Consider the following 12,900-nt stretch of genomic DNA (forward strand, 5'->3'; position numbering starts at 1 on the left):
AGTTAACTTCTAAAATCCATCCACAAGAACTTATTTTGGCATATGTCATAGATCCAATAGTGATAGTATATACACTGTCAATAGATATAAGATTTATTTTTTTTGTATGGATTAATTTTTTATACACTGATGATGTATACATTATCAGGCTTCGATTAATAACAATTATGCAAACTTTATTTTTGAAATTCAACTTTTACACGTGTGTCATGGATCCAATAGTGATAGAATATATACTGTCAGTGTTTATTTTTTTGTATGGATTAATCTGTCCAACACCGACAGTGATACACTATTAGTCTTAGATGAATGACAATAATGCAAAATTTGAATTTGAAATTCAATTTTTGTATATTTGTCAAAGATCTAATAGTGATATATATTGTCAGTATATATAAGATTTACTCTTTTTATTTTTATCCCTTTCCTCAAGTATTTCCTTCATTCATAATTTTATTCCTTAAAAGTTTTTAGATATTCTTCTTTAGTTTCCAAAAGTTTCTCCAGGAGAGTTTTCTTAATATCGCAACAATTAATCATGTTGAACAAGAAATTGATATGCTAATCTTCTTTAGTTTCCAAAAATATTGTCAAAGAAATTTGTTAAACTTCTTTCCGAACAATTTCTTTTAACAATATTGCTCAAGAAAATTCAGGAAATCTGCTTACTTGCTCAAAATTAATCGATTGCCAAAGAAATTTCTAAAACTTCTTTACAAAAAATTTCTTTCCAACTATTGCCCAACAAAGTTAACAAAATCTGAGTTTAATATATTTTATATTTCTAAAGTAAAAACTCATTCTTGCTATTACATTGAATTACATAATGCACTAATTTAGACTCTTGCTCTTAATATATTATAGATAAGTTGTACCTCTATAAGCGTTTAATTAGAGCTACACGCTAGCCACAATATTGTAGCAGGAAGACTAATGCAAAGCTATTTCTTGATTGATTTACAATATGATTCAAATTAGACAATTAGTTTGAAAACTTGAAATTAATGCAGAAACCATTACATGAATGTTGAAATCTAATTACTGATGTGACTGCAAAAAGTGTCCAATTTGGTACACGCATTTGGTCATAAAAAAAAGCGGCCAAATTGGTACATGCATGGCCCACCAATAATGCATCAGATTGGGAGGAATCTTTTTTGGCGCTACACTGAAGTTGCTGGGGAAGTTCCGAAGCACCATATCTTCTGTGAACAAGATAGTGTCTTGCAATATTTACACAAAAAGTGGGAAAAAAAAGTCCAGCCTATTGTTTGTTGGCTATTGTTAGATGAGAAAGTTTTGGATCCTGAACTGATTTTATTGAGCAGCTGCTAAACCAGATAAAAATCTAATATCAGAGTGAAAAGAAGATATGATAATGGAGATCCCCTCCAGCAGTAAGGCCAATTGCTTTGATTTTGCTTTATATGATTATCTGCAGTCGCATCACTTCTCCTCCAGCACCAGCACTAGTTGCTTTGATCTTGCTTTAGATATTCTAGCCGAGCTTGAAAAAGAGCCCCAGTATGGCTGGCGCTTCGATGGCTGGCGCTTCGAGGTCCTGAAGAAGAGGGTAAGATTAATGAAAACCTGTTTTCTGTATGTCAAAAAGTGTAGGAGGAGGAGGAACCACGAAGCGCTTTTGGAGCATGATCGCGAGGACAGGTGTAATATTATGTCTGAAAATTTGAGACGTAGTATTATTTGCTTCAGAATTCAAGATGTGGCTATCAGGATGATTCCAGAACTTCAGCCTATTTATTTTGAATTTATTCGTACTGATTATCGCTTAGAATTTGGCATGGTTGAAAGGACGGCTACCAGATCCCAGGAAAAGATCAAAATGTTTCTTGAGACGGATCTCAAGAAATCATGCACCGCCATCTTCATCGACTATTACCCACCAGGAGATCCACGACTAGTTATGGATCTTATTATGTGCCTTTTAGAGAATATCCATTGGGATTTACTTGCTTGGGAGCTACGGGATACAATCAAAAATAGGCTAAAACTCTTAAGGAATCTCATTGGCTTTGTGACAATGCAAGGTCTTGAATGTTCGCAACTGACAGATCTCTTGACTTACACTGTAGTTGCAGCTGGAAGCCTGATTTCCATATGTATGTTTGACTATGATGAGCAAGTGGCCAATCGAATGGAATCTGAAATTTATCAGCTGATGCACGAGAAAATCAATCTTCTTGATCTCCAAGTCCGAGAAACTTTTGTCCATGTCCTGACAGCTTCAAAGAAACAAGCAAGATCATCATATGATTTAGCCCTTCAGAAGAATGAGGATCATGTGGTAGGCCAGTTTATTGGTTCTCTTCGTGATTATCTTATGGATCTACTAGGATCTTATGCCAGTTTTCAGGTTCCAGTCAAGGATCAAATACTAAGACTCCATGAGGAAATAAGATGCCTGGCTATCCTTCTTAAACAGGAGGAGAAACTAGGTGATGAAATAAAGGATCTTATTGGAGTTGTGGTATCTGATGTAGGAATTTTGACCTTCTCCCTTTCTGTCAATGAAATCAAAGAAGGCTTGCCCGAGAAAACAGATCTTGGGTTGTTTCATTTGCACAAAGTTCTCAAATATATGGTGGCAGAGGTTGCACACAATTTTCCACTAAAATCACCATATTCAACATTTAATTATCCAAGACCCAATGAGTTGGGCTGTATGGATTCTTTCCTAGAAAATCTCAAGGAACTAGCAAGGTGTGATGAGGCTGATGATTCAATTGGTTTTCAACAGGATAGAATCCAAATGATCCAAAAAGATCTCGTATTCTTAAGATCTTTCCTGGAAAATATCAAGGAGCAGCGCTATCAGAATGGAAAACTTCAAGCTTTCTGGAGTCATGTTATGGAGGCTGCATACAAGGTAGAGTTACTGATTGACTTGGCACTTGTTGGTGATAAATGTGAAGATTCTTTGGATGCCGTTTCTCTAGACATCAATCTTTTGAAGATTGAAGCCCCAGAGATCTATAATGGTCAAACCCAAAGAGTTAACAAGACTTCCATTCACATACCATCGCAATTTACTGTCGCCATGCATGATGAAGATCTGGTAGGTCTTGACGACGCGGTGGAAACTATTACTCATCGGCTTACGAGAGGATCAAAGCAATTGGATGTTGTTCCCATTGTGGGTATGCCTGGCCTAGGGAAGACCACATTAGCCAATAAAGTTTATACTGCTTCTTCAGTTAGGTCACATTTCCATGTTCATGGTTGGTGTCGTGTTTCTCAAATGTGTAACAAGCACAATTTGTTAGTTCAACTTTTGAGTAGTCTTGATTCTAAGAGTCCAGATGAATATCTTAAGATGGATGAAAATGATTTGGCCATGAAGCTAAGGCAGGTATTGCTGAGAAGTAGGTATCTCCTTGTTTTGGATGACTTGTGGGACATTGAGGCGTGGAATTTGTTGGAAAAATTACTGCCGAATGATGCCAATGGAAGCAGGATTCTCTTCACCAGTAGATGCCAGGATTTATCTTTTCATTTCGAGCCTAATAGCGAGCCTCACCGTCTCCGCCATCTTACTGACGAAGAGAGTTGGACATTGCTGCAGAGAAAGCTATTTGGCACAGAAGATTGTCCTCCAGAACTAAATAAAGTTGGATCTCAAATAGCAAAACTTTGTCGGGGTTTACCCCTCGCAGTTGTCCTTGTTGCTGGAATTCTTGCTACTACTGCACGAAATAGTTGGAAAGAAGTTGCAAAAAGTCTAAGTTCTATTGTCCTTGAGGATGAATATTGCAAGAAGACACTTGAGCTGAGTTATAGTCATTTACCTGATTATTTGAAGCCATGCCTTCTGTATTTTGGTACATTTCAAGAAGATGAGGTTATTAATGTGCGAAGGTTGTTACGGCTTTGGATCTCTGAAAGATTCGTGCAACAGGCTGAAGGAAAGAGCTTAGAGGAAGCAGCTTATGACTACTTGATGGCTCTAATTAATAGAAGTTTAGTTATGGTTATCGGACAAAGAATTGTGGGTGGTGCCAAAACCTGTCTACTTCACGATTTGGTACACGAGTTTTGTGTGGAAAAAGCCAGAGAAGAAAGTTTTCTATATGTTATTCACAGTTGGAAAGCCCCTATTGGTCTTACTGGACCAAGCAACCCCCACCGAGTTTGTGTTCCCAGTACCGGACAATTGAAGATTTGGGAGTTAATGCTTATTTTTCCCAATTTACGCTCTTTGATCTTGTTTGGACAACATGTTTTTATACATGAAGAGGAGGATTTGGGTATTTTGTTACCTAAACTTCTCAGAGTGTTGGATTTTGGGATTTTGGACTTTCGTTATTCTTTTCCGATAGAAGTAGTATTGCTTGTTCACTTGAGATATCTGGCGCTCAAACGAACAAGATGCATCCCATCTGCGATAGCCAACCTCTCAAGGTTAGAAACTCTTATCGTAGAAGATCCGGTTTATGATATTGAGCTGCCAAGTACTATTTGGAACATTAAGACATTGAGCCATCTACGTGTTTTAAATTATCATGGAGTATCGCCACGAGGTTTTATTTTTCCAGTTGAAAATCTTGAAATATCCCCAGATTTAGATCTTGTAGACACTTTAGAGCTTGCAATTGATCGCTCCCCTCAAAGCTTGCAAAAGATACTGAGAAAGTTACCAAGCATTCGCAGGTTAAAATGTATGGAACGCTGGAACAGCTCAAGAGAAGCTACCAGAAATTGCGACAGGAATCTTGAGTTTGATGGTTTGAGTCAACTGGAATCACTTCATTTGTTTGATTTTTGGAGATGTGGATATAAATTCCCATTGAATTTGAAAAAGTTGACTCTCTCACATAATCTTCAGCCATGGAGTGAAATTTCAACAATTGGAAAGTTGCCTAATCTTGAAGTGCTTAAATTACTTGATCACTGCTTTGTTAGGGAAGAATGGGTACTGAAAGAAGGGGAGTTCCCTAAACTCCGAGTCTTAAAATTGTCAGAATTGGAATTTTGCAACTGGACTGCATTTTCTGATAATTTTTCCCGCCTTGAGAGATTGGTCTTGCACTGGTGTCGGAAGCTGGAAAAGGTCCCTTCCTGTTTAGGGGAGTGTGAGACTCTTGAAATGATTGAGGTGAAAGGGTGTCGTGAATCTGTTGTAGATTCTGTAGAGCAAATTCATCAAGAGCAGAAAGATATGGGAAATGAGGTTCTAAAGATCGAAATTCATTCCATTTCCTCATAAGCAGAGTCAACTCCCTCAGAAGCAGAGGAGATTTCTTCAGAAAGAGAGTCTATTTCCTCTCATCACGCAGTTGACAATTGTGAGAGTGAATGGACAGTGGGATTCCACTCATCAGGTCAGATAAAACTATATTTGCGTATGTTGAATCAGTTCAATTCTATAATGATTCATGTTTCTCTCTATGTTGGCAAACCATTCATGTGCTTCTAAATTCTTTTTCTGTTTAAACCTGATGCTGCTACATAACATTCTGATAAATTTCTGATTGCAGTGGGAAGCACATTGCTGCCCAATCTGTTTCTAAAATCTTCTTCTTGTCATTTTCTGGTTCAGTGTTGAGTAATTTTTATGTAAGGATCTTCATTGTTGCTACATATTGATGTGATACTCAAAGCTTAACTTGATATGGTCCTCAAAACCAGATACACTTATCTGTTCCCAATTTGTGTATGTAAATAAGAGTAAAACAGAAAAGTGTGACTTGCTTCTGGTTTCCTCAATAAAAACCATAATTCAATTGATTGATATGCTAAAACATACAATCACAGTTTTGCAACAAGTATTAAGTGGAGACAAAATCCCAAAAAAAAAAAAAAAAAAAAACTATGGTTGTGTTACTTTTCAATAGAGGAAGGGCATAGGACTTAAATATGTGTTTTTCTTCACTACAATATGCTGAAATACAAACATTTTCATTCTTTACTAGGCAATATTTTCGGAAGTAAAAAAGGAAGCAATTTTTTCTTAAAACTTTTTTTTTTTTGGTGTGGTTTCATGTTTTATTTTGCTATTTTAAGTGGTTAATTGCTCAAACTGACCAAATTACAAATTGTTGGGTAATCTGTATATCTCTTCATTCAACTGATGTAGTACTGCAATTATGCCTTCTTCCAGAGTAGATTTCCTCAGAAGGAGAGTCCATTTCTTCTCATCATCACATTAGACAATGGTGAAGACTGAAGCATTTATGTCTCTCCTTGATTTGGTACGATCATTCCACTCATCAGGTTAGATATAATTGTATGTGTATGTTAATTCAGTTCAATGATATATAATTACTGATCATGTCCCTTCTTCTTCATCTGTACCAAATTATTTGGTTTGAACTTTGATGCAGCCGTATTACTTTGTCATTGCAGGGGCAAGCAAAGTCATGCATTCTTTTCTGGTTTGATGTTTAATAGTGTTTATGATCCATCACAATCTGTTTGTAAAATATTCTCCATTTTCTTTCCTAATTTTGATGTTTAATAGTGTTCATGATCCCAATCATTGCTACTACGGATTGAAATTAATGATCAAATGATCCTTAAAACCAGCAGATTCACTTTTCTCTTCCTTTCAGTAATACAAAAGATTTTGATTTGCTTCTGTTTTTCCTCAATAAAACTGTCATGCAACAAATACTTTGTATAGACAAAGAAAAAAAAAGGGATCTAAATTGTGTTACTTTTCAATAGAGAAAGTGCATAGGAACAAAATGGTAAAGTTTGCATCAACATGATTATATTTTCATGTATACCTATATTTTGGCGAACACATCCAATAAAAGGAGGCTATTTAGTAGCCACTCGCATTTCTTTGCATTCTTCAACCTAGCAAAAGTCTAAAGGGTGTAACTTTTCTTAAACTTTTTTTCTATGCTATTTCATCTTTTATTTTCTGATCAATGTGATTAATTGTTCAATGTTCAACCTGTTAAAAATGACAAATTAAAGAAACTGGATGACATTTTTGCTGAACAAGAAAAGTTATTTAATAGTGATATTCTATACCATGTAACTTATTTAATGCAAGAATATTTAGAAAATAGACAAAACCATTAGCTGGCAATCATCTAAGACCAATATTAACGTTGACGAGGAAACCATTACATGTGAAAAGGGATGGGAGGATTAGAAAAAAAGAAAAAGAAAAAGAAGAGACTCTTCTTGTCTATATACAATAGTGTTCCTCTATGTGGCTTGTATAATTGACTAGACAGCAAAGGCAAGACTTATAATGATCAAATCACTCTACGTTAACCTTTTAAGGTTTATTCCACTTGGACCTTTAAAGTTCTTTCTATTTTCATTTTGCTTAATTTTAGTTACAAAACTTTACGTCCTATCTTTCAAAACAAATTCTAAATCTTACAAAGGACTTAAATATTGAATGAAAAACCTTATATTCACCTTTTTTTTTATCAAATATTCACCGAGTTAACATTGCTCTAAGCTGAACTAGGGCATGAGAGCACAATCTACTATTGTTAATGCCATGCATCCAAGGGGTGTTGAAGTTTTTAATTCACAGTGTGTAAATATGGGTGTAAAACAAAGTTAGCCTCCTAATATTCATAATTTTAATTTATAGTGTGATATATATATATATATATATATATATATGAATTAGCCACCTTTGAATTAATTTTTTCTTCAAAAAAGAGTTAGTTATTTTTTATTATGCTAGTTATTTAACTTTTAAAAGAGTAAATATATAATCAATAATCCATAGTAAATTGACCCAATTTGATATATTATAATAAATGACCCAATTCAAAATTATCAATGGGCTAAAACAAAAGCAATTACTTTATTGGCTCATATATAAATAAACAATTTAGTCCAAATTGATTAGACTCGTTTCTCACTCTTCATGTATTAACTATAACTATAGAGCAGATATTTTCAATTATGAAGATAATCAAGATAGTTACAAAATAAGATGGAAGATAATTTCTTGAATGATTGCCTAATTGTGTACATAGAAAAGAAAGTTGTTGAAAAATTTAGCAATGATTTAATCATAGATAAATTTACTTTTAAAAGGAACGTAAAACTCAATTTACTTTTAAGAAAAGAGGTTGAAATTTTAGTGTATGTTAACATAACATTTATCTTTTTTAATTAAAATAGTCATATTTATATTGCATATATATTTATTTATTTATTTTGCATAGGCTACATATTGGAGTATCCTTTCATAATGTGCAACTTGGGTGGTTTGTGATAATATAAGACATTTAAGAAAAGTTTATTTTTTGTCTTAATTTTCATTTTGACTATGTGGCATATTTATAAAATAAACATACCTTTATAATTAAAGTTAATATTTGGTATTTTTAGATGTCATATATTTAAATAGATGAAAATTATTTTGAACATAGCATATTAAAATAATTTTCTTAGAAAAATTTTTAGGCGCCTGAGAAAAAAATCTTAACTCCGTCACTGCATGTATCCCATTTGGCGTTCTCCTTCTCCCTAGCATAAAAGATGAGATTTGTTCACAAAAAGAGAGCAAGTTGGAGAAGATGAGGTTACTAGAATAACCAGCAGTAGAACAAATTCTCGTCTTGTATACCATTTGCCACGAATCCTTCATCATAGTTCCTCTTTTTTCCAATCTATCCTAATTTTAAATCCATTTTGCTCATTAGTATATTCAAATATTTAACTTAATTACAGGTTTAAAACCTCAAACCTCTTCTAGAAGTTGAGGCCGGTTTACATTGGATTAGACAAATTTTTGTTTGAGTTATGATTTTTTTCTTCAAGGAGTCAAAATGAACCTTTCATTCCTTTTGGACCATTTTTTCTTCAGGAGTCCCGAACTCCATGGGGTTTTGGTTTTTCTAGTGACTTCTGACACATTAGAACCTTTTCAAACAAAACATACATTAAAATAATTGAACTGATGGTTCAGATGTTTTAACTGATAAAGTCAAAACCAATCACTCATTTTGTTCATCACTGGTCCGCCTTTTAAAATACTTTGAACCGCTAAAGTTGTTCAAAAAGTCGAATACTTTGAAAAAAAAAAAATCTTCCCTGAAGTTTCTAGTAATAACATTTGGCACCCCTATAGTTCTCAAAGTATCACTTACCTTCCCCACAAGTGATGTGGCAAAAATTCACCATCGCAGCATGCAAAGTGAAAGTATTACCCTCACAACTTAAGATTATTTGTTCTAAAAGATTTTGGAAGGAAAAAGAATATAAATTGACAAATTAGAATGTCTATCTTAAGAATTTTTGGCACTTAAACCTTCATACTTTTTTAGTCCTTCTATGCCACCCATATATTACATTGTCCTTAATATTCTAATAATAATTTAGACAAAAAATCTAAAAAAAAATTAGATCAATATAGATAATTGCCATTTAGTAGTTAATTTTGCACTTAAACCCCCCTTTCCTACACTCCAACTTTTTTTAAAGTGCTTCTATGCCAACTTTATATTAGAATACCCTCCCTACTCTAGCAATTATTCAAAAAAAAAATAGTAGATTAAGTACCAAAATTTTATACAACTAAAAATTTGATATTCTAAAAATTATATTTCACTTGAACACCCCTTTGATCCACTTTGAATACTCTAATGACAATCTTATTTAATAATAGCCCTAGCCCTTCTAACGACTTTTTAGGCAAAAAAGTTTAGAAGGAAAAAAAAAAACCAAAATCCATCAAAGAATGGTCATCTTAACAATTAATTTTTACTTAAACTATCCCTTCCCCAAACTTTTAGTTCTCCTGTGCCAACTTTATATTAACTGAACTCTCCTATTCTAACAATTGTTTGTACAAAAAGAATCAAATGCACTTGAGCATCTTCTGAATTAAATGCAAATCCAAGGATTCGATCACCTAAAATACAAACTAATAAAGAATTTAAGGTAATATTACACACCCTAATAGAATGACATGTATCATTAGTAGTGCGTTTAATCCAGAAGCTGCTCAAGAGGACTCTTCTTGCCACCCATTTCCCATAGAACCTTCAGTCCAGCAGATCTAATCTCCTAGCTTGCATTCAATTTAAAAGGTGCTCAACTATACTTTTTTGGCCACACCTTACTTCACATAGTGTTGGGTTAGGATTAGGAGTAGATTAACTAATATTGTATCAACCAAAGAAAAAAAAGGAACAAAAAAAAAAAAACAAAGATAACCTAGATCCTTTGGATCCACTAGTCCCGGTGGTATTCGAGTAGGAGTAGAGTGCACTTTTTTAATAACTCCTTTTCCATAATATAGGTACAGATTAACCAATATCATATTTGGTTAAAAACAAAAAAGACAAAGACAACCATTTAACCATCACACCATGTCAAACGTTTATGACTATCCATTTTTTGTTTTTTCTAGAATTTTAAATTCTTAGAATCTGATGTTCCTAAAATGGTCTTTGATTGCTGTAAAGGGTTTACTACACTTGGCCACCTTAAAGTTCCTTTTATTTTCATTTTGCTCTTTAAATATTTAGCTAGAAAACTTTACAGGATTTTCTTTCTAAAGTTGGCTTTTCAAGCCTTACAAAAGGAAAAGGAAAAGAAAAGAAGGGAAGGTTAGAAAGTTGAATTAAAAACCTTATGAATTTTTATTAATGTCTTCCAATTGGATCGAAGCTTGAGATTCCAATCTATTAATGTTCACATTGTAAGGCTTTTTCTATATAATGTCGTAGGGCCGTACAATAAACAAACTAAAAATGGACGGTGGATCCACCCCTGTATTACAATACTATCGAAGAAGAAATTATTTAAACCCATGTTGACCCTTTTCTCAGAGTTATCTAACTTATAACAATGTAGTTGGAAAAATAACTCCTCCAATTAGAAAGTGTTAGCACATAAAAACACACAACGGAAGCATGTTACATTAGGGTGAGCATACGATGCATATTCGGTAAATCAATTAGTTGAATTCGGTAAATTCGGTTATTTGATTTATAGAAATTTAAATCGCTTTCAAATTCAAATTGGATATAACCGAATTCATTTCATTTCCAATTTTGAATTCGGAAATGGTAATGAATTCGGTTAAACCGAATTCATTAAAAAAATTTACAAATTTATAATTTACAATGATTAATAATAAGTAATATTAGTTACAAACTTACAAATTACAATGATTAGTGATAAGTTATATTAGTTACAAACTTATAATTTACAATAATTAGTGATAAGTTACTAAGTTACAAACTTATAATTTATTTTAAATCAAATACAACTTGTTTACTTACTTATGTTATTGTGTAGTTGTCTTGTCTGTGCTTAAAGCCTAAATTCTAATTACTAATTATGTTTATTGTTTAATATTTAGTATTATACATTACTTATTAATTATTATCTAATTCTAGTCATGTAAAAATAATAGGTATTATAGTTATGTTATGTATTATTGTATATTTGTATTATTATAGTCATATAACAATTAACAAATACTAAAATAGTATATTGTACATCACTATATATTATTATTATCATAAGTACATGATAATACCATATACTAACTATTATTAATAGCATTTACCTATATAATATAATAATATATTAATAGTATGTACTAATGCTAAATAGCATTTATCTATATATTATATAATTTTATAAACTAATTTGGTATTCGAATGCGGTAATAAAGTACCCTATTTCATTTTACCGAATTTAAATGCGAAATCGGTTATTATCAAATTTATAATCTCATTACCTATTTCATAACATTTAGAATTCGGTGAATTCGATAAATACTGCTTTTGTACCAAATTACCAAATACCCGATTTCTAATTACCAAATTGAATTTGAATTCGGTTATGAATTCGGTATGTACCAAATATACTCACCCCTAAGCATGTTGGACACATATAGAAACATGTGGTAGAAGCGGAGTTTAATAACCATAAACGTATAAAGCATATCTGTTTCTCATATTTAGACTTGCATAAATTCTAGCAGAATTGCCTTTATAACAACTGCAACTCTCTTTAGTATTTCTCTTAATTTTCTCAACTGGATACAATATTGAAATATCTTATATATTCTCAACATGACTTGAAAATTAAAATTCTACTAAAATAAGAAAGTACCATATAATTACTTCATAGCCTGAATACCTAAATTGGTAAAACTTGGCTATACTTTTGTTTTAATTTTTCCAATAGGGAAAAGGTGGGACTTAAGAAGTGAAGAAGCGACGGAGTGATTTGAACCTAAGGTCTCTAATTTCTAGAGCCTTAACCTTATCCATTAAACTGAGGTTTCTAGGCAAAACTTGGCTATACTTGAATACTTCTAAACTAGAAATAGAAAACATCAATTATTAGGAAGTTCGGTTTAATTATGTCAACATTGCCTCCTTTAAACCAACTTTTCACGAATATAGCTCTATACTATTGCCAACCAAAAAAAAATCTTCTAAGATATTTTTTCATTATAAATCAATTCTTGCCAATCACTTCACTTTCAATTTATTAGCCTCACTAGCTGATTATTGATATCAAGATTCTCAATTTTGCAAGTCCATCACAAAAAAAATGTCGACAAGAATTTTTCGACATTTTTTTCAACTCTTTCACATTACCAAATTAAATATCAACAACTATGGTAGGATTTTTTTCTCTAATCACTGTCTAACACAAATAACACGATAACGTCTATCCAATTAGGTTCAATTTTTTTCCTAATAGTCAAGTAACTGGAGTACCCCAATATTAATTTAGTAATTTAGTGGCCCAATTTTTTCTGATGTTCGAGTACTCTAACTCATCAAAAAATTCACATTTCAAAATCTATCAACATCAACCTTGTAATCTTAAGTTTACAAGCATCCCAAGATCAAAAGGCAGGGCTCTAATACCACCTTAGTGTATAAAAGATGCGTACAAGAGGATATTGGCACATGTAAAAATATG

The 12,900-nt window shown here is 32.7% G+C and overlaps 1 protein-coding gene across 1 annotated transcript; it reads left to right on the forward strand.

Moving 5' to 3' along the window:
- Nucleotides 1–1,378: 1,378 nt before the first annotated feature.
- Nucleotides 1,379–6,499, forward strand: LOC113777270 (putative late blight resistance protein homolog R1A-3). The gene is made up of 3 exons (XM_027322306.1): nt 1,379–5,339; nt 6,119–6,231; nt 6,364–6,499. Exon 1 carries the CDS (start codon nt 1,379–1,381, stop codon nt 5,222–5,224), a length of 3,846 nt encoding a protein of 1,281 aa, XP_027178107.1. The 3' UTR covers nt 5,225–5,339; nt 6,119–6,231; nt 6,364–6,499.
- The last annotated feature ends 6,401 nt before the right edge of the window (nt 6,500–12,900 follow it).

This window comes from Coffea eugenioides, chromosome 7 (genome assembly GCF_003713205.1).
Source record: "Coffea eugenioides isolate CCC68of chromosome 7, Ceug_1.0, whole genome shotgun sequence".
NCBI lineage: Eukaryota > Viridiplantae > Streptophyta > Magnoliopsida > Gentianales > Rubiaceae > Coffea > Coffea eugenioides.